The sequence below is a fragment of the Galleria mellonella genome, unplaced genomic scaffold (genome assembly GCF_026898425.1).
Source record: "Galleria mellonella isolate WM207_F2 unplaced genomic scaffold, CSIRO_AGI_GalMel_v1 utg65, whole genome shotgun sequence".
In the NCBI taxonomy this organism is placed as follows: Eukaryota; Metazoa; Arthropoda; class Insecta; order Lepidoptera; family Pyralidae; genus Galleria; species Galleria mellonella.
The window spans coordinates 8,573,147-8,600,956 of NW_026442138.1; the positions used below are offsets into that span (position 1 = coordinate 8,573,147).

General features: G+C 32.3%; 2 protein-coding genes across 4 annotated transcripts; one reads left to right on the forward strand and one right to left on the reverse strand.

The window, feature by feature from the left end:
* The first annotated feature begins 7 nt into the window (after positions 1-7).
* On the forward strand, positions 8-23,949 carry LOC113519812 (uncharacterized). 3 transcript variants are annotated; one of them, XM_052900423.1, is made up of 4 exons: positions 8-241; positions 19,217-19,342; positions 21,256-21,415; positions 22,644-23,949. In XM_052900423.1, exons 2-4 carry the CDS (start codon positions 19,227-19,229, stop codon positions 22,827-22,829), a joined length of 462 nt encoding a protein of 153 aa, XP_052756383.1. In that variant the 5' UTR covers positions 8-241; positions 19,217-19,226; the 3' UTR covers positions 22,830-23,949. The 3 variants fall into 3 exon arrangements, with proteins under 3 accessions (XP_052756383.1, XP_026760826.2, XP_031769465.2); XM_026905025.3 differs by lacking the exon at positions 8-241 and adding an exon at positions 7,848-7,939 and having other exon boundaries at positions 22,644-23,948; XM_031913605.2 differs by lacking the exon at positions 8-241 and adding an exon at positions 18,028-18,106.
* On the reverse strand, positions 4,430-16,640 carry LOC113519628 (uncharacterized). Its single transcript, XM_026904759.3, has 4 exons — positions 16,390-16,640; positions 12,946-13,122; positions 6,623-6,750; positions 4,430-6,537 (listed from the first exon to the last, which is right to left on the reverse strand). The coding sequence occupies exons 1-4, from the start codon at positions 16,481-16,483 to the stop codon at positions 5,749-5,751; spliced, it is 1,188 nt and encodes a 395-aa protein (XP_026760560.2). The 5' UTR covers positions 16,484-16,640; the 3' UTR covers positions 4,430-5,748.
* Positions 23,950-27,810: the final 3,861 nt, after the last annotated feature.

Here is a 27,810-nt window from a genome sequence, read left to right on the forward strand (position 1 = left end):
CTGCTGCGGTACGTTTTGTTTACATGACGTAACCGCATGATGTCATGGTAACGCTAACGCGGCCATTTTGAACAACATGAATTTCGCGCCTTTCAAACTACATCATTAAACAAAATAAAAATATAGAAATAAGTAATGTGAAGACTTGCTGACTCTTCTCTACAAATACAATAACATAGTAACGTCAAGTGTTCACATCCATGGATGCACACCTGGTAAAATCTAGTGATTCTAAACTATAGTGAGTTCTTTACTAGATTATTAGATTTAATATTTTTATTATTTATTTAGGCACAGCTACAATAATACAATGCACATTATATTGACTGTAATAAGCTTTATAACTAAGTAATTGTTTTAAAATGGTACATCGTTAATTGCTATTATATTTATTCTTACATTTTATAAAATTAGAAAACAAAAAGTAATATAAAAATAATCGAGATCGTATGTCGTATTGTACCATATATCTGATGGATTGCTTGATCACAGATAATATAATATAATAGCTACTATATTATTAGTCTGAGGAAGAAGCTGAGTCCCCGAAACCAGTGTGTCTATATGTTAGTAATGTGACATGAGACAATTTTCTCCGGTAGGTACACATACAAACCTTAGGATAGGTAATAGGAGGTAGGCGATGGGAAGAAGGAATTGTTAGTAATATGGAAACCATAGTGGCTTATTATTATTGAATACATCACGATTGGGGGGAAAGGGATTGTTAGTAATGGAGACTAAAAATCCCATTGCTAGCAATATACCCAACCAGGTCGACCTCCTCGTGGTTCCCCCTGGAAACTATCATGGTTAATTCCTGATGAATTCATCATGATGGGCTAACTGGCCTGTTTTCATTCTCATCGATCACCCTTCACTGGTGCTCCGTCAGCGTATCCCGTTAGCGCAGGCGGGGTTACCATTCCATTTTCATCCATCAAACAAAAAAATACACCACGATGGGCTATCTGACTTGATTCTATCCCTGCCTATCATCCTTCATTAGTGCTTTGCCGGCGTATACCAGATGTTCCTGGGTTCATTTCCAATTTCCATTATTATCCATTAAAAAAAGTGTGAGATTTATGGACAAATACGTAAGTAAGTTATACTACGTCTATGAGATTGATAGATCGTTGGTATTTGATTTGTCTGTCTATCCTTTATTACTTACCTACATTGAAGTTAAAGCGATTAATGTCATTTAGAGGGATCATGAGAGAAGACAAGTGACCGTAGTGTCTTCTTCGGTAGCTAACATGAAAAAGTTTTTTTTTACAATTACAATATAAATTTGATAGTATTCGATATCTCGGAAAGGCTATTACTTATTGGTACTATCAAAAGATAATGCCTTATGAGGTCTTTAAATTTAATTTAGGAACTCGTATACTAACGCTCGTATTCATAAAAATGTCAAAGGTCTCATAATATTGAACTGTTTTGTCTCTTTTTTTATGCTACATTTTTTATTTATTTATTTAACACTTTATTGCACCAATAATAAAATAATAAATACAGTTAATTTTAATGAAAAGTGATACAAAAATCGGCCTTATTGCTAAGCAATCTCTTCTAGGCAACCCTTAGGTGGAGGATATTCAGAAATGAGACATTCCTAATTTGAAAGAAAATTATAAAACAGTTCAATAGCTTAAATAAGTTTGTAGTAGGTTTTAGTTTTTATGAATTTAGGGGGTAAATATGTTCAACGAAAAGTATGTACAAAAAAGATTTTACAATACAGTGCAACAAATGTAAAAAAAAAGATCGTGCGCCGTGCAGAGTAACGGTGCTCATTGGGATATTTAAGAATATTTTCCAGGCCCTTTAAATAAGGTGCATATAAATACTCTCAGATATGTCTCCGCGAACCTTTACTCGCGACTTGAAGTGGAGAATTAGACAATTTCTGGGGCGAGCATGATCATCTGGCCCCTCTTTTAAATACGTCCGTGGTGTTGAAATCACACAGAATCACGTATTTCGGTGATAAAAATGTAATCAAGAGTTTGTTATTCTTTACACCTATTTTATTTCACCATCAGAGATACTTTTAGTCTAGTAATTAAAAGAATTATCGAAAAAAATTATGATATCTAGAATTATTGAACCGATACTGGAAATACTTAGAATAAACAGAAGCTACGCTATTTATTTATTATAAAAACTTATAAATAGAGTAAGATTTTGTTCTATAAAAAATAAACAACTAAAATTTTAATAAAATCGTTATGTAAATAACACGGAAGAAACCCCTAAGTTAAAAAAAGGAATTACCAAAATCGATTCGAGTCCGAACTTTGAATAAGATATACCTACATAATGAAATCGGTTAAAAAAACTAGTGGTATTTCTGACATCTATTAAAAATGAAGGTTCATTGAATAATTTAGTTTTCCCGAAATTTTCCTGACATTTTATTCTGTATTTTTTATCCATTTGAATGTTTCTTTTTTTATTTTTCCTATTCTTTATAAATACCTACCTATGATAAATAACTTTTTTATCCTTTTATACCTATAGTTACTTAATGTAAATACTACTGCTTATCTACTACCACTATTGATATGGATATAAAAAATATAACTTATTAACAAATTTAACAAAGTGTCTCTTCAATTTTGCCTTACACTTTGAAATATATCTCGAAATATATATGCATCTTTACTTATATAATGAATATGAAAGTGTTTCTCTTAACTAACTTCAAAAAAGAAGGGGATGCTATGTTGCATTGTATATACTATTTTAATTGTATTATTTTTTAAATGATGACTACTATCATCTCATGTTATTGTGCTGATGGCAGAAGGTACAACTTCTCAATGGTTAAGAGTTAGAGAATGATTCTCAATGAACTCCGCAATGTTTAGGAGTTAGGAGATAATTCCTTGAATATTATAAGTACATATAGACCATGTCTTAGGTTCTTTCAAGTTATTTAAGTGATTGCGTGTGGAAGTCATAATTGTAGGCTGCGGAGTTGGTGATGGAAGCTACAGGACTCTGTATCAGTTAACAAAATCCGTAGGTACATTATAATTTGTTGATATCCAATTGGCTAGTGGGTTATCCTATTAGCGACATTAAAAAATTGTTGTCAAATACGAGTAGTATTATCATTGAAACGTTAAAAAAAAAAACTATAATTCATAATAAAGTTAATTAATTTGTAAACTAACTTACAGTTCTGTTATGATATTATATAGATAATATTATAGTTTGATTGTATTATATGAGTAAGTATGTAGTTTTCTTACTGACTGCTTTTGAATTATTTAAAAGGGAAAACTGAACTGATATTGGATTTAAATTTAAGGACAAAAGCTGTTTGGAGTTGGTGTCAAGCTTAAAGAAAACGAGAACAATAATTAAGATTTATACAGCTTCAATTAATAAAGATACATAATTCCAGTTAAATAATTAAATATTTTTGTTAAGGGTTAAAGTACAATCCTTAAACAACTATAAGCATCTGTCAAAACGTGGAGGTCGACCTGACAGGGTATATTGCTAGCAATGGGACTGGTAGTCCACATTACTAACAATCCCTTTCCCCAATGTAGTAGGCTGTAAATAGTAACAATATTGTAAATATTTTATATTTATTGAATTATTATTTTACCTATTGGTAGGTTAAGGGGTACCTGGGTAAGGGGTGTTAGTAATAGCGTCTCACTGGAAACTGACTTCATTTTCACTTACCATCCTTTACTTGTATCCTGTCATATACCGGTAGCGTAGGCGGGATTATAATTTCATCGTTATTCATTAAAAAATATGTAACCTAAGCATTTGGATAAAATAAATTGAAACAGCGATATGGTCTCGTTATAGAATGGGCCACGCCTTTTTTCCGTGGGTGTCGCAAGAGGTGACTAAGGGAATGGTCGTAAGATGGGCTGCAGCGTCCCTATTAAAATATCACCAAAGCCTAACTGCAGTTGCCAATCCGCCGGTTAAGCGTGGCAGCTACTGACAAAACCCCCTTATGGAGGCCTCTCTTCAGGCAGCCGCTACTGCTATAGTAATAATAAAAAAAAACGAAACATTGTAGTTCATATAATTTATTTCACATTTTAAATACAAAATTCTATTAAATATAGTTGGACCCAGTAAGGTATGGGTAAAAATATTTAAAAAATCAAATATATTTAATGTTAGTAGAGTCACGGTCATAAATATATAAATACATTAATTTTTTATCACAATGACTTTACCGAATTAGATAATAAGTGAATTGTAATTACTTGAGGTATATAAATGTAGTAACAGAAGCTAAGTTTGTAAAGTATATAAACTTTGCTTCAATTACTTATTCATAATTTTGAAATAATAGGATTGATAGTGAAGCATGATCTATATGTCTAAAATTAAAATTTCATTAGTGAAACTGCACAATAGTGAAATTTCTATTCTAAAGATTTATTATAAAAATATTCTAATTTCAATTAAGACTATGTTTCTAGTTTTGAATGGTTCGTAACCTCATAGTTTTGTCAAAGGATTAATTAATCTTATTATGCTTTTGCTAAAATATTAAAATTTAATTTTTGCAGATAGGTTTAATTTTAGACATGTTTCCTTAGACTCGACCTCAATGTATTTTGTAAATAAAACATTTTGTCTAAGTAGACAAAGATTACAATGATTTTGTTACAATTGCATGCAGAGAAAAGTTATTTTTATCACTTAGCTATTAAAAATCACTTATGTATCCTTAATGTGTTATAGGTAAGTCCTAATATTAAAAAAATTATAACGTTCGGTAAGACATTTTATGACGTCACAATCCTTAAAAAGAAGGGGTTCCTTGATAAGGACTGTGACGTAAGTTATTAGGTCTAAATAAATGGTTATTGGAACAATTTATAAATAAGTTTATGCATTTATACAGGTGACTATATCTACTATAAATATAATATTTTAGTAAATGATATGCATAGACAAAATACAGCGTGCTATTATTTGATTTAGAGTATCTAACCTATTTGTTTAATTTCTATAGCTTTCACAAAAACGAAGTATTTAATGTTTTTATTACTTTAAATAATTTCGCGAATATATTTTAGCATCTATATTATTATAGTAAACATTTGCAAAATAGTAATATTAATACTAATAATGCTATAGTAAACGCTCTTTAACTGATTGCTAGATGCGAATTAGAAGTACAAAATACAGGTATGTAGTAGGTATAAAAGCAAATAAGTTTCCATAATGTTACGTGTACTCGTACTTGTACTCAGTGTAGGTATATTTTGATAACATTTAATTTTGTATCTGCAAAAGATTAAAGAGATTGCTAATTCCTGTACATACCCAAGAAATTGTTTCGTAATGAAAGTAATATACTTTATTTTTACAATAATGTATTTGGGTCTATCTTCATTAGTGAAATGAAATTCTTTCTTTCAATCTTTTTAACTCTAATATATACTATAGAAAACATATACTATGGAAAAAATAATACTTGATTATGCAATAGCAAATACAGAAATCTTCGTGAGTACATAGTCTTACATGTAGGTGTATTTGACATTTTTTATGTGTAATATAACAATAAGCCGAAACTGCGTCGATTTGGCAATAAAAAATTTAAACATCACAAGCTATCACAAACTCGAATGATACTTTTCCGAATTTTATTACATAAGTTTCGTTACAACTTGATTACTAAATCTCAAGTCGTCGAAATTCTTTAAAAGCAGTCTTATCCGAACTCGAATCGTTGCTCAACGATCAGCAAAAGATATATGGTCTAACGCATATCGGACATCTATCAGACGCAGCCAAACATTTCCTAAGGCAGTCAGCATGGAAGAAGTGTGCACAGGGTGTCACTCTCGCTGACCTCATACTGCCTAAACACACTGCACAAACATCCTCCAAGGTGGCTAGTTCTTCGGCCGTCGCGCGACGGAACCTTGCGAGGGAACCTCGAGCTTCATTTAATTTAAACAGTGCCTCACCGAGACGATGTCGTCCATTTACAAACACGCACACATAAAATACAAACAAAGCTAGTCTCCATCGCTCATACCATGCTAGAGCGGGCACTAACGGTACAGCTATAAATGTGGTCAGACCCCGAGCCCATGCTCCAAAATACAAAGATTCCATTCCTTCTAATCTTTCTATTTTCATCGCTGAAAGACCAATCGGCCACAGTTCCAGAAATATTTTTTCCGTCAGAACATAATATGTGCCTGTAATGGTTGTGTATAGGGTATTTGGACGATAATGTTCCAGTCCTTGCTCTAGTCCGAATGTTAAGAGCACAAAAGTGATAGTTACTATGAAGGTAACTGCTTTGGTCCATTCGAGTACGATTTTTGTGGCTGACATAGCTAGGTGCTTGACACGGGAGTGGCGTGTGACGTTTACATATGGAGACCAGTCTTCTTTGGTGCATATCTCGCGGACGTAACTCACGGAGTAGGTGACAACATTGTAGAACATGAGCGAATACAAACACGTCAGTTTGCCCTGTGATACTAATAGACGGTCACACGCTGTAAAAATCAGCAACTGGAAAAAGAAATAGATACTTTAGTTTTTTTTAAATAAGATGTTTTATTATTTATAAAATATGTACAAATGAAGTAATTATTACCTGACTAATCATTGTAGAGAGATTGTTCATCTGCAGGAACATCAGCTCGGTGCGTTCAAGTGGAGCATATACAGTCTTCAACACACCCAACACACACGCACCAGGCCGTTTCAGTCGCCTTGCTGCTTCTGGAATGTAACGAATACGTACATTAGATTGTGATTTTTTAGTTATAACATCATCATAATATTGCAACTGTTCATTCTCTACTGTTGAACACAGACTGTAAACGTCTATGACAAATGGTTCTGAGTCATCCGCATTCACTGATTTCCTGTAACTCATCCAAGCCCCTATCTATTAGCGGTTGTTTAAGCTATTCGCAGCTCGTTTCTACTTTAACTTACTAATATAACATGCTAAAGAGGTATAAAAGGTCATTCGATATATATAAGTAGGTATTATAACGATGAATGGGTATATAATCTCCATAAGGCATTGGTTAATGGCTCCATAGAAATATTCTTTGTTTTAGGTGGCTTGGCGAATGTGAGATCGAACAAAAGCTTTTTTGTTTGGACTCCCGATGTTAGTTATGGTTAATGTTGTCGTAATGATTATATTCTTGTTTTGGATGGCTAGATGAATGTTTTGATTGGTACAAATAAAATCGGGATCCTCCCTGGATTTTATTTCTACCATCTTGAAGTTAATAACGATGTATGAAGGGCACGTATATATGTACGTATGTACAGTATAACGAAGTGTCATAGGTGTCACAATTTACATTGAGATGAGTTTGGTCTATGGTCGATGGTTAGTAGTGGTGACAGTGTGTTGGATACAAATAAATTTATATACGACTTAATGCTCAATTAGATTTTAGAAGCTTTATTTTCATAAATAACAATAGTCTGTCAATATCGATAGTGGATGATCACAGAGTGTCACATCATATTGTCCATTCCGTTTTCCATCTCACAGCGTTTCTTCTCATTTGCATAATATTTCTTGATTTTTTTTAAATAAGAACAATTAAAATGAGATAGCACAATACAAGACAGAACAAGTTATATGAAATATTTATTTTTTAATTATTCTTTTTTGTGTTAGTACTGAATTGATTGGTACTTCAAACAAATTAAAGTATCAGGCTCAATATTTTGCATATATACTTTTGGAAAGTTAGTTTTTTTTCATAGTCGATCTTAGTATGTAATAAATTATTATTTTTCAATTCAGTGGTGCAGATTACATAATAGCGTCCAATATTTGAAAGAAATGTTGAGTATAAAAGAGCTATCCCAAGTCAAGGGTAAACAGTTACCAGCAACCCTTCGTAGTATACGTTGTTCTATTAAAACACTAGAAAGTTTGGTAAGTAGTTGATGTGGATTTTTTACAATAAGATTATAATATATACCTTTGTAACATTAGTAATATATATGTAATAAACGTGTCCTTTATTTACTAAATACCATTGGATTGAAGAAACTTCAAAATTTGTGTAAATTATTACAAAAATTATAAACCAGTGATCCGCTTCGACATCGCACGGGTAGGCAAAAGATATCTTACTTTTTAACCGACTTTAAAAATAAGGAGGTTCTCAATTTGGTTATATAATGTCTGTTACCTCGTAACTCTATCAGTTGTAAACGCGAAAGTAAATGTAATTGTGAAAATTCTTGTTTTATCTGAAAGGATATACTTACAGATTAGACCGTTAGCAATTTTGTCAAAATCGGTTCAGTAAGTTAGTTTTGAAATGAAAATATTGTATAAATATTGTTGGTATTGCCATAATTGAAATAGGTTCTTTTTGTGGAACACAATTGTTTAAAAATAAAATACGAACTAATAGTTTTCTATAGGAGAAAGAACTTTTAAAATCAGCTAGGATTTTTCTGAGTTTGTTCACTATAAATAATAGATATTTTTTTTCTCTGTATAGTTTTACTGAGTTTGTTTGTTTATTAGTTTGTTACATTTTGGCGCCTTAATAGCTCAACTAAATGTCATGAAAGGTAAATATGTAGTAATTGGGATAGTATAGGAAATAGAGTATTTTTTATCCCGGTCAACAATGATACATGCTAAAATTAGACGTTAATACTAGTATTTCGACCGCGATTGATTGTATCATAAAGTGTTATAAATAAACAAACATCGTTGGTGTTTTGTTTATTTCATTCATAGAACCATAAAAGCCGTGATGTCGCGTTTACGTTTTTCATTCAATATTTGTTTACAACAATATTTCTACAATGTGTTTACCGGATTTAACGGAAAACAAAGTCGTCAATTAGATTTGAGAGTTCTTTCGATCCTACGCGACACCGAGTATACGAAAATAAATATAAAACTTTGCTAGTATGTAATAACATGTTGTGATACACTACATAAAGAAATGTGCTAGTTGTAATATTAGTACATATGTTGTTGTTTGCGCGATGAAACATTAATTGGCACACTAATAAAAAAGTAGTATCTGAATCTAATATAAATAATAGATTGCCTAAAAACGTATTTTCTATGATAAGCCATAAAGCTATATTTTTATTACATTTTTAGCTTACTAGATTTTCCCATATTTCTTTGGGTAGGTATTCAAAAGATTTTTAACAATCTTGTTTCATAAACATTACGATACATACAGTGCATTTATTTTAATGAATAAGTAGTTACAATAAAAATGTATTTTTGTAAGTACCTAGTACCAATATTATTTTTGAAAAATAGCTTGATTTGATTTATTTATTTAAATGTTTGTATTACGCTATATGTATTGTACAGCTTTCGACTTGGAAACAAAAATATTATCTTCTTTTTTTGTCTGAGCAATATGCTCTCTTCGTGTAATATTGTTAAAATCTTTTTCTTTTTTAATCGGCAATATAAAATAATTTTGGGGGCGTACATTTGGTGTGATAGCCATGTGTTTCCAAGTAGCAGGAAAACACAAGTAAAAGTGCGGGTGATGACGCAAGTGCGCTGGCGAGGCGCCAGTCGCCAGCTTCCGTCGGTTCCGTCGGTCCATTCAGCTATCTCTCGACAATGACCTGACTTCCACACAAATAGTATCTACCTACTTGTTTGTATGTCTTTATAAATAACAAACAACGTACAGGCCACCACTGCCCACCTACCGACGTCGCTTGTCTAGACGACAAATAGTTGGTTGATAAATGATAATAGAATAGTCAACCTAGGAATTAAGTTTTTTTTTTTTTAATTGCACGAGAATTACTTGTCAAAATATAGCAACCATAAAGCAATACCATTAAATTAAAAATGTTTTTAATTCATTAAACACCGACCATTTTATCGTTGCATGCCTCTTGATACATATCTAGTTTAATTTAGTCACATAATTAGTTAGTTATTACAAGTATTATGATCCTATAAATATTACTATGAAGGTTTGTGAACAAAAGAAACACATCCCAGACGAACTCATGGTATACCATCTTTTTATTCTAAACCACGTGGGTAAAGTTACGGTTTGTAATATGGTGTAGAACAGGTGTAAGATAAATTAATTAATTAATATATTACTTTATAGAACATAATAATTTTATTACTGTAAATTTCTAACAGTGACTGAATGATTAGCAATTTACGCCTTTTAGTGTCATTGCGTAAAATTTTCATGATACTTACTGTAGTTTTTTTTTCTTTTTAATGGGTGATAATGGAATGGTAACTCCGCCCGCGCTATCGGTATATACTGGCGGGGCACCAGTGAAGGATGATAGATGAGGATGAAGCAGGTCAGTTGTGACGAAGCCCATTGTGACGAATTCAACAAGAATTGTACACGATGGTTTCCAGGGGGAACCACGTGGAGATCGACCTGATAGTGTATTGCTAGCAATTGTTTCATTAGACCCCATTACTAACAATCCCTTCCCCCCATTTTTCATGGGTTAACTGGGGGTACTTATTGTAGTTGAGCACATTTTTTTAAATTACATAGGCGATAAAATTTTATATTAAGTTTCCTCTGAAAAAATGTCATCTATGGTTTATTTCGATAAAATCTCATGAAAACGTAAACAAATTAATAAATGTTCTGACGATAAGACAGTCTGCTAATTAAAACGCAAATGAACTTATAATATTATCCCGTAGTGGAATCTTAGGCTATTATTAGATATGCCCTTACTAATGTTATAAACGCGAAAGTGAATCTGTCTCTTTGTTTGTAAGTTTAAAAAACCTATTAGCTATATTTACAACAGTCGCCTATTGGACAACGTATTATAAATTTTATATTTGGATATGACGGAGGAAATAAAAGACTAGAGGAAAGAATTTATCTAACTTTAGAGGCGGCATTAGTTGTATTATCTGTCTATCCTTTTAAAGTATTTGGTGAGAAAATATAGGATATAAGACGGATGTTTGTCGTGAAAATAAATATGTCACGTGAAGAACTCTAATTCAGATTAATTTATACTACGAATATTTATAAAAAGCTGTGACACATTTTGAGACTGCTGTCAACATCATCAAAATAACTAGCTGTTATCTCCTGTGAGAATTCGAGAAAATTCTTTTTAGTAGATGCCTACAATATTAGATGTTACAAAAAGAATCTTTAATGAAAATATTATAATTCTAATCCCAGCTTTTTAAACTATATGTTGAAAGATCAATCAGTCAGTCAAAACAAGTCTTATGTTCTGTGAAGCACCACAGATTAAATCATTAGCGTATTTAAGATAATTTAAAAAGGCACATTTTGTACTCTCAGACATGCATTTGGCTATGATTTAAAGCTCCACTCGCGTCCTGGGGTAGATAATTCTGTAGGCAATAGATAATTCTGGTATGAGCACGGCCCACTCGCCGTTTCCCTTAAATATGCCTATGGATGGTAATCCTGGGGCAGATAATTCTGTAGACAGTAGATAATTCTGGTATGAGCACGGTCCACTCGCCGTTTCCTTTAAATATGCCTATGGATGGTACCCTATGAGGGTACTATGGATATAAGAAAGTATTATTTGTCGTCCATGGTGTTGTAAATGTGTAACAGTTACCAATTTCATCATTGGTTCAGAAATTTCATCATTTTTAAACTTGTTTGCTATTCCAAGCTGTATAGAAAACCTTAATAAAATAATATACGACTATCAATTCTTTATTGATATTGGGATTAAAAATAAAAAAATCAACCTTTCAACAGTCGATCAAAGGTGATAGGTTTTTAATTTGTTTAATTTTAAAGTCAATGACGTCACTATTAAAATTGTAGCAGCAAGTGGGGGCGGTGGCGCATAGGTCAGGAGATTGGCACGCCCCACTGTTTTTGGCAAATAGAGAAGTTTGTTTATTAGTATCGTTCTAGTCTAGGCCTAGAACAATAAAATAAATATACCTATTCGTTTTAAATCAACTTTGAGAAAGGAGGATATTCTCAATTCGATTGTATTTTTTATGTTTGAAAATTTTATCAGAAAGAATATACTTCTAGATTAATTCCATAAAGATTTTATTAAAATCGGTTAAGTAATTTAGTTTTTTAACAATAAAAGTTTGTTAAATTATAGTGGCATTACATTTTTTCTATTTTTATTACTATTAGACATTAGCAACCTGTTTTCCGTCGTCGTCGATTTTCATTTATCAACACTAATTTTGTTGAAACAGACTGATTTAACATACATACTAACTTTTCTTTATACAGTTTTGTTTGTGAATAAAAAAATCTTACTTTAAAATTGGAATCACCTTTGTTTTCTTTAATCAAATTTCGTGTCAAACACTCGTGAGTTAATGCAATGCAATCATACAATAACAGTATAATGGAAAAGTCAGTCATGAATCGTTTTTCTTGTGTTTGGCGTGAACGTTATGTTATTTATTAGGATTTTCGAGGCAAACAAAAACTTCTGTAAAGTTCGACAACAAAACATTTTTTTGTTTTTATTTCTTGGTCGAATTTTCGTTGATGAAACAAACAAAAGATAATAAGTTTGCTAATAATAAGTTGCACATGGTAGATTGATTTCTTATATCTAGGACATATTTGGAATTACAGTATTGAAAGTGATACTTGTTATTATTCAATTTTAATAATATTTTGATCATGTGAATAACAACAAACAGAGTCTACTGAGTCAATTTAGGTCATGGTACATTCACTTGTGTGTCAAATATTCAAATCTACTCAGCCGTTTGATTAAGAAACCTCCAAATATTCTTATATTTTTTTACATTTACGTATGATATTTGTATCATTAGTAAGTATAATTATAACATGAGTAAGATGCTCTAATAATTTTGTTAGATGACAAATCGACTGAACACGTGTGTGGTTATATTTTTAGACTGATAAATAAACAGGACTAGACTGACAATCACACAAAACATACCTTGCGCAAGTCTAGCAACTGCGGGGTACCATCTCGCTGGATATTTGTAGTTAGCAGATATTAGCACTGGTACCACCAAACACGTGTATGCTGCCATCAGCCACGCTCCTCCCAGGGCCACCAGCAGCCCCCTCGGAGCCCAGTAGGGGAGAAGAAGCACCAATGACAACAGCCATACTGAAAAATAGTACGAAATCTTTTATTGTTTCAAATACATTTATTTTATAAGTTTTTTAATAAGTTCATATAATTTGATTTCTATGGATCTTTTTATTTTTATTAATAATCACTTTTTTGCCAATATTAAGTTTAGATTTTCACCATTTTATTTAAAATGGTCACTGGATGAAATTGAAAATGTTTATGTAACGTATACATTGGTAAGGTACCAGTGATAGATCGCAGGTAAAGATAAACTCATGTCAGTTGACCAATTCAACAACAATACCAATGGTTTCCAGGTGGGACTGTGTGGAGATTGACGTGACAGAGTATTCTGTTCAAGTTGGATCATATTCAATCAGATCTCTTTTCTCCCCCAAGAAGAATCTATCACAGTATATTAGATATACATTTAAATGAAAAAATAAATAAGAAATAAACCTTCATAGCATAGTGGCATAGATTAAGCTCTCTAAAGAAATGTTTCTGCAAAAAGAGTTCCAAGGAAATTTTGGAGACTATATTTCTACGAGTGACGACAATATATATGCGTTTGTTTGTTTCCGTTCATCGCATGTTGGATCGCCAATTTTAAATGCGTAAAATATTCACGTGTCGCATTTTATTTGTAATGTTGTTATTAGAAATATATTATAGGATCAATAAACTATACCTACTAGCTATACTGGTTCTATAATATATTTAATATCTTGCAACTTTGTCCGCGTTAATACAAAACATCCTATGTATTAATTTAGGACTTTATCTGTACCAATTTTAAATAGATAAAACGAATTTGATTCATTAAAATTATTGAACGGATTTGAATGCAATTTGGTACACTGGTAGGTTATATCCTTACGTTATATTCTAACTTAGCAGGAGGAGTAGATACTTTATGTAGGTACCTACTGATTCACGCGGGATTCGCAGTAAATAGCTTGTAGTTTATAACGCATAGACTATCTACTTACTATTCTAACTGACATTTGGAATGCTGCGATTTATAGCCTGTATAAATTATGAGAAAGTATATTTCTCTTGTAGTTTATGGAGATAATTTCATTCCTATCCCATCAGCCATTAACTGTCCGCTGCTGAACATAGCCTCCCCTTTTAGAGGGTTGTGCCAGTAGTTGCTACGCTTGTCAGGCGGATTGGCATCTGCAGTTAGGCTTTGGAGATGTTTTAAGAGGGACGCTGCCCATCCTTCGCCCTTCCTTATCGTCTCTTACGACACCCACGGAAAAGGAAGGTGTGGCCCATTCTGTGCCAGGACCACACGGCTAAAGATAATTTCATTAAACATAATTAATTAAATTGTCATGACAGAATTGTGCCCGAGTTATTATCTTCGTTTATCGAATTTTTATCTAAGTAATTTAAGCAATTTTTAGGTTTAGGAAATAGTATGAGTTACGAATACAAAATAGCACAAATATATATGTTGAAAAATACATCCGAAATTTTCCTAATAAAAAATTAATACTCTATATAGATTTTTAGCTTTCATCCATAAAAATAAAGTTGTTCATAAAGAGTTATTTCTGATTAAGAATTATCCTGTTCTTTGTCAGTCAGTAGGTACTTTTAGTGTCGGTTATCGTCTTTTTATGAACGCCTCACGTGCTTTGTCGTGGGCATCGCTCTCTTTGATGTTAAAACGAATGATGACTTATATTCAACTAAATATGAATAACATTAATAAAAAGATCATAATAGTATACATATGGAACAAAACACTAAAAAAGTTTAACGTACAGTACGATTAAGATTTGCAATTTCAGTGTGGGAGGTTAAAATTTTCTATGGAAATGCATCTTTAATAAAAATGTTAACGATATCAATTTTATTCTATCTATTATAGCAGATAAAGAAACGTTGAAGGTATTTATTTGAGTTTATATTTCTTTACCTCGACTACGTCGTATGGGTCGAGCAACATATTTTATAAGATTTTCGAAACTTATAAACACGCTAACCTTTTATAATGTCCATTTGAAAAATTCTGAAGCTAATCTTCTAGAGTGTCATATATGTAAGTATGTATTTAGTTGTTTAAAAATCGCTTCACTTTCATCGACGTTTGATGTTGACTGTATTTATTTAATCGTAATGGAGCAGTCATTTAAAGATTTAAAATATTTCCTAGTATACAAATTAAGAAATCCGTCTGAGGTACAAATAGTTTCGGTAAATAAGTATACATTATTGTGATGTCCTAGATTAGTAGTAAAAATGAGGTTGGAGTTGTAAAATATATAGAACGTCGTAGCCACATTCCATTGGATTGTGAGTGAGAAACGAGGTCTTTTATATCAAAATTCAACATGTTATTTATAAGCTTTCATGATATATTTCTAATATTTTAAGAAAATATTAATTTATTTAAAGGTTATTGACCTGAAACGAATGAAATTTGGTTCAAGAGGTGAACTTAATGTTATAGGAATACTTCGTACAAGATCATAAACAATTATGTTGTCATAATAATTATTAACACCTTAATACTAGAGAGAATACTATTTTTATTACAAAATTAGTAACTAATTTTTTTTTTAATTTTCTACTTTAAATATATTATGAAAATATGGTATAAGACCAATATATAAGATAATATAAAAATCATCAAAATCAATCCACAATTAGAATTTATATTAATTTATTTGATTTTTAATATGAATATTATTTTCATTCAACTAAATGGATTTCTGAACAAAAATTAGAACATTTGTTACAAACTTCTATATTACCCATACTTAATGTTTTATTTTTTCACTTAATATTTCTTTTAGAATTTTGTTTCTTCTATGTTAAAAATGTGAAGCCTATCTACTCATATTATTATTAAAATGTATGAAAATATTTTTACATTGACTAGAAAAACATTGTAGTTTCCATTGTGTAGCTATGTATATATGTTATAAACAAACACATTCCTCATTGAAACGTGGGTATAAACATGACTCGTAGAAACATCAGACAAACAAATCATTTTAAAAATAATCTGCATCGACATTCAACGGAATTTGAACTACATTCTATTTTTTATCAATTATAGCTAAATTTAAAAATATAAGTTCTTATCTTGAATCTTTTTTTCTTTTTCAATTCTATCAGGTTTCTTGGTTATGAATTTTAACATTATTACAGTTGATTAATAGATACTATGTTTATTAAACAGGTATAATGTAATAATATAATTATCAACAAATTATATCAATTTGAAATTCAAAGTATATGTATATTTTAATTATTATTTTAATAATGTACGTAACGTACCAATGTTGGCGATTTTGTCCTCCGATTTAATCGTTTGAATCTTCGAGAAAGAGTCACTTCTAATACGACCACGCACACGGGAAATCATACCCATTTTATTATGAAATTTATAAAATCAAGTTGTCAAACACAGAAAGTTTCTTCACAAAATAATCACAAAATGTTTAATTTATGATAATTAATCGCACTGTTATAAACAGCAATACCTCCGAAATGGGCGAAGTGTATCACATGAATGCGTATTATGAGAGCGAACGCTTGGGCGGGCGGGCAGCGATGTTTGCGCACTTACTATGATATATATTATTGACGTATTTTCCACGATAATTATGATATGTTAAAAATCCAATGATGATATTGTTACGCTTGTATTGCCTTTACTCAAATACATTTGCAGCAATGTAAACGATACAGAAAATTGGCATAGTTCCTGTTCGTTGTTTGACGTCCGCCTAAATGCAATGACGTTTATTTTTAAATTTAATTCTATGTCAGTGACTTGTGAAATCAAAATGCCGAATGTCGCTTTAATTTTAGTCGTTAACTATCTACTTACCTGTCTGTGTGATTCATCTACCAAACAATACTACGTGCTGGGTGCTACGTACTCGGACTTCCTTTGATGATGACGCGGACGCCTGCTGGCATCCTTTTAGCCAATAGTCGTTTAATTTTATGGTGTTTTTTTTTCCACTTTTGACGTAATTAAGTCGAGTTTAATTTTAACCAACTGTTAAGAAAAGTGGATCTTTTTATATTTATCATCATCATATCATATCAGCTGTTAACTGCTTACTGCTAAATATAGGTCTCTCCTTTAGGTGGTTTTGCCAGTAGTTGCCACGCTTTTCAAGCGGAATGGCAACCGCAGTAGACTTTGGTGATATTTAAAAAGGGAGGTTGTTTATCCTTCGACCACTCCCTTAGTCACTTCTTACGACACCCAAGGGAAAGTCAGGGGTGTACCATTCTATTCCGGGACCACACAGCTATATTTATAGATCTATGTAAATATTTGACGTGATCAAAATATTTTTATTTAAATTACAACTGACTATTATATTTCTACTTCAATTAAAGCCAGATTGGTTACATTTTCATTTAATTTCTATTGAAATAGACCATAGATAGGTTCACTAATCTAAACTATACAAAATGGTTCAAAAGGTCGACTTTTACGTGTTCAAAAATAAGTCACCTTGATTAATTATAATTAAGTTTATTTATTTATTATATAATCGTTATACGTAACACAGATACAACATAAACTACTATTGCTCAGTTTTACCGTGTATTCGAAGAATGGTCGGTAGATATATTGCCTAAATACTCGTACACTTGCTTATAGATTCATCTGTATGTATATGTTATAGATACCTTCCAATGCACAATTTGCGCCTACGTAAAGATAAAATGTATGAAATGTTTCTAAGGATATCTCTGTCACATAACAATCAAATATTATTTTAAATATGTGTTACAGTGATTCTACCTGCTTTTAAGTATTAATTTTGACAGCACACACACTTGATACCATTACTCGTGTATTAATTGAGAATGTGTGCGTGCGAGGTGGAGTGAGGTTTAGATATAGACTCTATATATTTACGTTTGTCTTCCATATAAAAAAAACTGACTTCAATTGTGGCAAAACCAGTGATTTTGATTTAAAAACTAGACTACTGAACCGATTTTGATAATTTTTCTATAGGACCAAGTAAGTATATCCTTTCAGATAAAAAACAATTTTTCAAATCAATTTACAAGCGACGGAGTTATGAGGTAACAAATATAGAAACATACAACCGAATTAAGAACCTGCTTCTTTTTTAAGTCGGTTGAAAAGACTTGTTGACGATTGTCAATGACCGTAGTGATTAGATACCGACTTGGAACTTTTTTTATATATAGGTTACGGTTTAAGACATTTATTTCTTTAAAGATTTGTACATAAATCACTTAAATGAGAAATTTAAAACTATGAACATGCACTTAATATCTACATTAGCGAGCGTAATTTATTAAACATCAACTAATAATAAAACATAATGTGAAACTACCTTCATTTTATAAAAATTATACAACGCAATGTAACTCATACAACAGGTTGTTTATAAAGTAAGGACAATATCTATAATCTTCGGTTAACTGATGGTTAACTTACATTTATTGTACTATTATTTTATTTATTATTTGTCTCATTCTGTATACACTTAAATACGCAATCCACACACACACACACACACACACACACACACATGTAGATTACGTATTCAAATATTATAGTCAAAAATTAAATTAATATTAGAATTAAATACACAAATACTGAAATGAAATTACTAATTACTAGTAGACTCTCAATTTTTGGTGTTTTAATACTTTCTTGAACAGTACGGGTGAGTTTATATCTTTTATATTTCTAGGTAAAAGGTATTATTATACAGCTGTGCTCCCTCATAGACTATATTCTTTTTTCCATATTTTGTTCTTTCATTTACCTATCATCAATGGTGTCCCGCCAGCGTATATTGTTAACACAGGCGGGCATACTATGCCATTATCATCCATTAATAAAAAAATAGAAGTATTTTGCAATTCTTTTACACAACTTGATATGGCAAACAATTTGTTGGCCCACCTGGTGGAAAGTGGTAACTATCGCCTATAGAATAGAACAGCAGCATAGACATTACAGATTATTAAGCGACGTCCATAGTAATCCTCATACGTCGCCTTTCCTGAGGATTAAGATTTTATGCCTCAGCATCATGTAATTTTTTACTTATCCCCTCAAATTATTATGAGGTAATTGTTTCTGTGACTTCAGATTATTGGACATGCATCCTGTGTTGTACGTGATGTTGACGATTGGCGTGTGCCTGGCGCACTACAGAGGAGGTTATGACGCACGTAACCTCATCGAGAGAGAAGAGCCGCAGGATGATATTGAAGGGTAAGTTGAACTGTAGGTACGTAATATTTTTATAGTTTGGGGTACAGCATTTAAGGCACTCGTCCTCATTATTGGATACGAGTGACAGAATGCCTGTAGCAGTGGGTACATGTTGTGTTAATTAATAATTCAAGCGCAATGTTTGAGGAGCATGACAAAGGTTGGTGGGCAGCCGAAACTGCAACAAATGAGTAAGTAGCCGGCTTCTAATCTGGGGACCACCGCCGTCTGCCGCTCCCTAATTCGAGAGACAACCGATCGCCAGCCATAAGAAATGACGTAGGGCATCTGTGAAGGCGCTAGAAAAATTAAAAAGGCTTATGAAGTCTGTTAGAGGAACTTTTATCTCGCGGACGTTGGACGCACAAACACGAGTGACTTAGAACTCGGAGGTATTTAAGTAGACAAACAGACAAAATCATATAATCTTCATTTATCTTTTTGGCTTTGTACAGGTGTACTATAATTTTATTATCCCTAATTACCATTATACACCAGCAGAGAGCCAGTGGATACAGGTGGCTTAGAACCATTCTTTATGGCAGTCTTTGGGGGAGGCTTATGTCCAGCACTAGACGGATAATAGCTGAACTGATGATGATGATGATTTACCATCATAGTTGTATAAAAATAATCTTAAATGAATCTGTAAATAATATTGTTATTACGTAATAACTAACAATCTTGATCTTGGAAAGTCTTTTTAGCAATTAACACTTGTAGAGTTTTTAGAATTGCTAGAAATTTTTATTACTAGTGGATCGGATGGAAAGTGGTAACCATCGACTATAGTCATAAATGTATGTATGAGTAATACGATATATGACTAATACTAAGGGCGTCAGTCGGCGTCATATTGTATTACGAGTATATGACGTTTTTGGTGCCGTTCGTGTTTATAGGTGACAGTAATATTCAGTGAATCCAGTGATAATGATTTTTATAAAACAAATTTTTAACATTAATCGAATAAGTATTAAGTCGATTGCTTGGGTACCTCTGTCCCATTCGTATTTCAACCGCGAAGCAGTTGTGTTTGCATTGTTGTGTTTCGGTTTCAAGGGTGGAATATGGCGTGAATTTACTATGTACAGACGAATAACACCTGAGTCCTCAGGAATGGCAGCGCATGGGGGGGTATCATGGGCGAAACAGTATACTCTGTTATGTCATAGGCAACGGTTACCACTTTCCATCAGGTGGGCCGTTAGCTTGTTTGCCATTCTAAGTTGTATATATATATATATATATGTATATATATATATATATATATATATATATATATATATATATATATATATATATATATATATATATATATATATATATATATATATATATATATATATATATATATATATATAACTCTAGGATGCTTATTCCAAAAAAGGGATAAATAAAAATCAGTTTTATAATCGAGTATTTCCCCCACTTTATAGGCGATAAAAAACCTTTTTTAATAAGGTTTGTTGTGTAAATTACCTATACTGTGGTACTAAGAAAAAGTCTATGTAACCTACCTACAAAGATAATAAAAAACTCTGATAATTATGTTAATGTTGTAATCTAGACTTACGTATCTAATATACTTATATTTACAGGTACCTGTAAAGATTTCTGTTTAATAAATCTGTATAAGTAATATATTGTATATTAAACTACGTGGGCGCTGCAGTAAATTCTGTGAGGTCCATGATATTGTTTATCAATCTATGTGGGAGGCATATGTTCAGCAGTGGACAGTTAACGGCAGATATGATGATGATGATAGGATTACCACTTTTAAATCAAATATATAAGGGTAGTTTAGTTAGTCAGCGCTGTTATAGATAGAGTGAATAATAATAAGAGTAATAACCGATCAATTTCTTAAATTACTGAATTAAGTATTAATGCGGAAATTAAATTGACAGAGAAATTGTCGAGTGTCCAGTATGCGTCGGATCTAGTTCTAATGATTGGTTACCAAGCAACGAATTGTGCCCCATAGTCAGAGGTAACAAAAGATACAAGAGATGTCAACGCGGTACCTATGTTAACACTGTCTGCGACAACCGATTGGACTGCTATAGGGTAAATAACGCTTCTATCACTTTTATACATGGCTTCATATAAAATTTTTATACTAGATACCTCATAGAAAGGTAGAATTAATCATGTGACAGACGCATTTAAACTAACACACATCTTTTGTTTTATTCATTTTTATAATTCCTGTTTTGCATATATGTGTATGTGTGTATATTGCAAAGGTATATTAAAACATGACATCTAATCTGTTTCTATCATCTATTTTAATTTAATCTGTGGTAAGCCAGCGATAATCTAAGTGTGTTGTGCGTTGTTGTATTTTTTTTATCATAGCTTCATATAAAATAAAACGACTAATTAAAAATATATTATTTTTGAGACTCGATTATTATACATATAATGGATGACTGGGAGAGAATGCTAGTAGGATTAAGTCCGCCTTTTGTACCTTATTTTATTTTGATCAATAAAGTTATTTAAATAAATAAATAAATAAAGGACGCGGTTGGGGACATTTTCTCATAGTACATGGTCAATCTGATCATGATACTTAGTTAGCGCTCCTGGTATTTGGTATATTATTATCTTACATTTTATTCATGTATTTGAATAAATGTGGCGATATATCTAAACATTGTTGAAAAAATTAGATTTTTTTATTGATGAAAAATGTAATCTTAGTTTACTATTAATAGCGGGGTACTAGTGAGTGAAAGAGGATAAAGGTAGATCAGTTAGTCGATCACGAGGAATTCACTACAATCGTTTCCAAAAAATATACTCAGTGCAATTTCTCTCATAAGCGGCATAACTTCTGTCCCCATTAGGGGCATCGTATGATCTATTAAAGATAAAGATGAATTTATTTGTAAACAACACATCCATTCGCCATGATATGTATATTATTGCAAGTTCATGGTATACATTATGTCTACAGGGCCTGATAAATATTTTAAATTAAATGGGCTATCAATTTCTTTGCCATTTCTCGCAGTACGCACTTTCCGCATAAGCACTTCATCATCTTTCTGTTCGTATCCTAATTACGTGGAGTTGGCGTAATATGATTTTATTCATTTTACATAAGCTTATGGTTTTACGACTAGAAGTTTATTTGATGAAGAGGTAGAGAAGTACTTATTGAAAGTAAATCTAACAAGGTAGAAACAGGTGGCGTTCTCTGGTCGTTGCTTACTCTAGAAGGAAAAATCATCGGCGAATATCGGTGGAGTAGAGTGGAGTTTTATGATTACACTTTGTACCTTTTCAGGGACCCAAGGAACAGTGCACAGAAAAAATGGACTTCGATATTTATGGCCAAAAGTGCGCGCCCGGGTATTACTGTAACAAATACCTGGGTGTTTGCACGGGGCTGGAGTACAATGTTGAGAGCAAAACGCAATGGCTCCTTAATCCCAACCGCCGGTACCCGCTAAGAGCAAAACGTGATGTATAAAATCTAAAAGGTTTAATTTTAGAATAATCCTTTTGGTAAGTACATGTATGGACATGTACTTATCTTACTAGAAGTTTCTCGGATAACGTGACGCAGATAAATGTAAAATGCGATAAAATATGACGTGTCACTTCGGTATCAGTGAAATTATAGAAAATGTAAGTTGTATATGTCTTTATTATAATATTAAATAAATTATCCACAGCTTAGCTAGTCAACATGTAAAATTTTTGATATTATATAATGACGTAGAAAGGTACTATTACTTATCTATTTATAATGATAATACCCATGTTACTTGAATAATTAGTATGCGTAGTTTTGAGAATTACCTTTCGAGAAGTTTTGATATCCTATACCTAATCAGATTGTTTTCCTATTATATATTAACTATATTATTTATAATTTATTATTATTAATATTTTGTAATTTAAGTGATATATTTACTGTATATTTCGTCAATCTAAACTAAACATAAACAACTAACTAGGTACTTACTTGAAGTAAGTACAAATATGTAGATGTCTTGGTACCTTTGTGATAACATTTTTTATTCAAATACTTATATTTTTTGTACGATTTTTCGAATTCTTTTTTTGGAAAATTTTTGAAATGGTGCTAACGATTTACTACTGACACTTTTCCGCTGATTACCTGTATGTAGGTATATAGCACAAGAATAATTTCCTTTAATATTGATTCGTTTCTACTGAAAAAGTATTAATTTGATGCAGTATCTACTTCGTATTACTTTGAAAAATAAAATTGCTGTAAGGTCTTTGCTAAAATATTGGTAGGTAGCTAGATAGGTAGGTACCTAGTTTGTTATTGTTTTTATTTAATTTTTACTTGTAGTTTATAAAGACTTAGATTAATTTCTCAAGATCTCATCCTTGCTTTTTGTTATTATTAAATGATTGTAATTATTAAGAGTATCTAATACATTAAATACATACCTTTATATAAACGTATTATTTAAGAGAAAATTGTACCTATTAATTTGATTTTTAAATATATTTAGTATTATTTGGACCCTGTGATATTATAAAAAGTAACGACTTGATCTCAAATGTATTTATTATGACAAGAAATAAATGTTCTTACTCATAACTGTGTTTCTTAACAGAATTTACTCCTATATTTCCATGGGGATAATACATGGGGATTCGATTTTATCCTGTATAGACATGAGTTTATACCCATGGACAAAATTCGTCAATGTAAAAAAATAAAGATATAAAAAAAAAAAAACTAAATCGCAACATCAAATTTATATGTTGAAGATACTTATGCGTTGAGGATCGAACTTGATGTAATTTTATTTATTTTTTATTAAAGAAAACCAAAAGCTAAAAAATTTCATAATAAAAAAAAACAGTAAAGGTAACAAACCAATTACAGGTTTTCACAAAACAATTATAGGATTTAAAAAATGCACATGACATCGCTAATACAATCAACTAGAATAACAACATTATAGTAGTACGCACATTAAAGGTAGGTAGTAATATAAAATAAAATGTTAAATTCACACGTTCAAAGATGAACCATCAAAGAACCATTTACTTTACTTAAATAGAATTAAGTAAATGTAAATTGAGATCTCTAGATATTTTGTTAAAATTATCGCTTGCACATCAGACATATGAATTTGTTATAGTTAGTGAAAACAAATGGAAGAAAAAAGAAGGCTTTTAATCTTAGTGGTTCAGTTGGGACACGTAGAGAGAGTTGATATATAGAGAGCAGATCAAGATAATCGATTAAACCATTTCCAATTTTCATCGAGAATCACAAATCTTAAATTTCGCGACGGCACTAAGAGGAAGTAAAGGATTTAATAAGGATTTGATTCCTCAGGGGATTCACGAAAGAATTAACATTTGAAAAATCGATTTCGTAGAAATCAATCGACTTTTTTTTTCATTGTTAAGGAGATAAACGAGCAAAAGGTCGATCTGATAGAAAATGGCTATTGTCGCCCATGAACACCTGCAACACGAGAAGAGTTGCTCGTGCGTTTCCTGCCTTTTTAATGTTTATAGGCACGTTTTTTAAAATTCCCCATATTATATCGTAAAAGGAAACCTGTGGACGGAAGCTCATTCGACAATTCAAGTGTACGAGGTAAAAGTGAACGATGTATAGACTATAGTACTATGCCATGCACCTAAGAAATCAGAGTTAACTTCAGCTTTATGACGAGAGGTACGATGGTAAAAGGGTGACGATGCCATCAGGTCGTTAAGAATTATATTCCTTGGAACATTCCCCATTGTACAGTCGATATAAAATTAATAATGAAGCAATATCCAACCTCAAACTCAGAGAATCTAAACCAAACTAAATCGACAACTCGTACCGCTCGACGCTGTATATAGTCAAATGGATGGAGTTTATATTGAGGTACTCCTGCCCAAAAATGTAAACAGTACTCCTGTAGGCGAATTTAGGCTATATAAAGCAGGAGTGTATATATTGAGGTGTGAAATACTTTTTGGCCTGGTTCAGAATCCCAAGTTTCTTAGTAGCCAGTTTCACTTTCTCTTCTAAATGAATTAAACGTCGTTCGTAATATGAAGTTCAAGTATTCCAATACTTTAAGAGGAGTATCCAAGAAATTAGGTGCCACAACAAACGGAGTCTTCTTTGCAGTAAATGCACAGACTTGCGTCTTTGAGGGGTTAAAAAACACAAAATTACGTTTCATTCACTCCGAGATACACTCCAGAGATGCCTCAAGGGCAGGGACCAACTATTTTCTACTCTCTTCAAATACAGTTTGTGGGATATTAGTACTACTCTTATAATAGGAGTCATAATTACTGTTATCTGAATAACAATGAACTTAACTTGTAGCATGCCGTTAATATGCAGGATGAACAATGTGGGCGACAGTATATAGCCCTGGGGTTATCCAGCGTTAACGCGTAATGTATCGGAGCATACGCTGTCTATATAGATGTTAATGCTGCGCCTAGTTAGAAATCTAGATACCCATCTGCACAATTCCTCAGGAAGACCATATGATGAAAACTTCGATAGAACTGAGGGCCTATCATGAAATGTTTTCCGAAATTTCGGAGCCAAACGAAACAGAAATTTGATGTTAAAATTACATAATACATGCCGTTTGGAAATATTAAAAATATTAAAATATTGTTCCTTTGGACTTTTATGATAGGATGTAGGACGAATGAAATAAACTCCATTTATTGGTCCATTTATGATTTTGGTAATAAACAAAATCACGAAATTGAGTCCGAAATTTCGAAATTTCATTTTATGGTAGACCCGCTGACCTATGTCAGACCTGTTCGAATGCTTTTCCGATATCTAAGCTAACCGCCATTGCTTCATCTTTATTCTTAATGGTGGTTGTCCAATGATGCGTGAAGTAAACAAGATTATCAACGCTACAACCGTGACGAAAATCATATTGATAGTCACTGATAAACTGATTCTCCTCAAGATAACTCGAACTCGACGCAAAAAGTGCACATATGAAGTCAGCTTTCTCCTTGGCTAAGTAGACCAACGCGTCAACTGACGCCACAGCTTTGAGAGACAAGTAGGCGCACCTCCCACAAGGAATACTCACCAGCCTCTGGCCAATTCTACGGATATGTTTTGCTGTTGCTACGGCAATGTGCTTCTTATTTGATTTGCTTTCAAATCAAATAAGAAGCACATTGCCGTATCGCGTTGTATTGCTTTTTCAGATCCGATGCTTTGGAATCCCGCGCAGTCCGCACGTCCACCCAGGTATTATAAATATCCCGTTTTTTCTGCAGAGTTCAATACAAGAAGCATCAAACCAAGTTTTCGAATGACCGATTTTGAATGATAATGATTTTGAATGACCGATATGTTTAGTATGGCTGGAGATAAAGTATTCCATGCCTATTAAAATTGTTTCCGTAACAACTGCCGTGCCAAGCCTTCACAGTCTGCCGATTTACAGTGCCAAACACGTCGAAGACTCGGTGGAATAATTTAAGTGGGTTTGATTATTGCCACCACTGAACGCACTAGGCAGTGCTTTAATGATCCTAGAGGAGCGTTAATGGAAATGTTGTATTCACCTGGGTGAGTGATGAGCATAAGATCCAGCAGTGGTGGGGAGTGATCCGCTATGCCGGGTATACAAGTAGGACGGGAAATAAGTTGTGAGAATTCAAATAAAACAGCAAAGGAGAAAGTTGATTGTAAGATGAAGAAGCGTGTGTGAATCCAATGACTGTGATAAGCGTAATCACCAAGTTTAATCACCACAGCATCAGTATATCGCTGAAGCATAATGTCCATAATACCCTGAATGTGGCTAAATAGATGATCGACTTCAGCATCACAGTTGTGAGTTATAGTCCTATAGTTATGGGACCTATAGAGGTTCTTTTTGAAGAAGCTCATACTGTTTTATGCAATAATAATTTGTATTATGCATATTATGATAGGAAATTTACCATAGTTTACTATCCATATATATTATATGGCTAATTACACCTTTGATGTCGACGACATTTATTGGATAACAGTATTGAGAAGGCAGGGATTATTAATTATGACATGTGTCAAGGGATCGTGTCTTAAAATTTGCAAGTATTTTCTTATGGAATTTAAAGATTTAAAATATATATAAGAAAATTTAAAATTCCATCACGCTATTGTTTAGTGTATCATCCATATCTATAATATACGATTAAACATAGTAAATTAATATTCTATATCTATGATATCATCCATCTTATCTTTTACCAGAGGGAGACTTTGTACAAAAGTCGATTGCTTGGGTACCTCTGTCCCATTCGTGATTCTACCGTGAAGCAGTTGTATTTGCATGGATGTGTTTCTGTTTAAAGAGTGGGATATGGCGTGAATTTACAGGGTACAGACGAATAACACCTGAGTCCTCAGAAATGGCAACGCATGGGGGGTATCATGGGCGAAACAGTATACTCTGTTATGTCCATGGTACTGC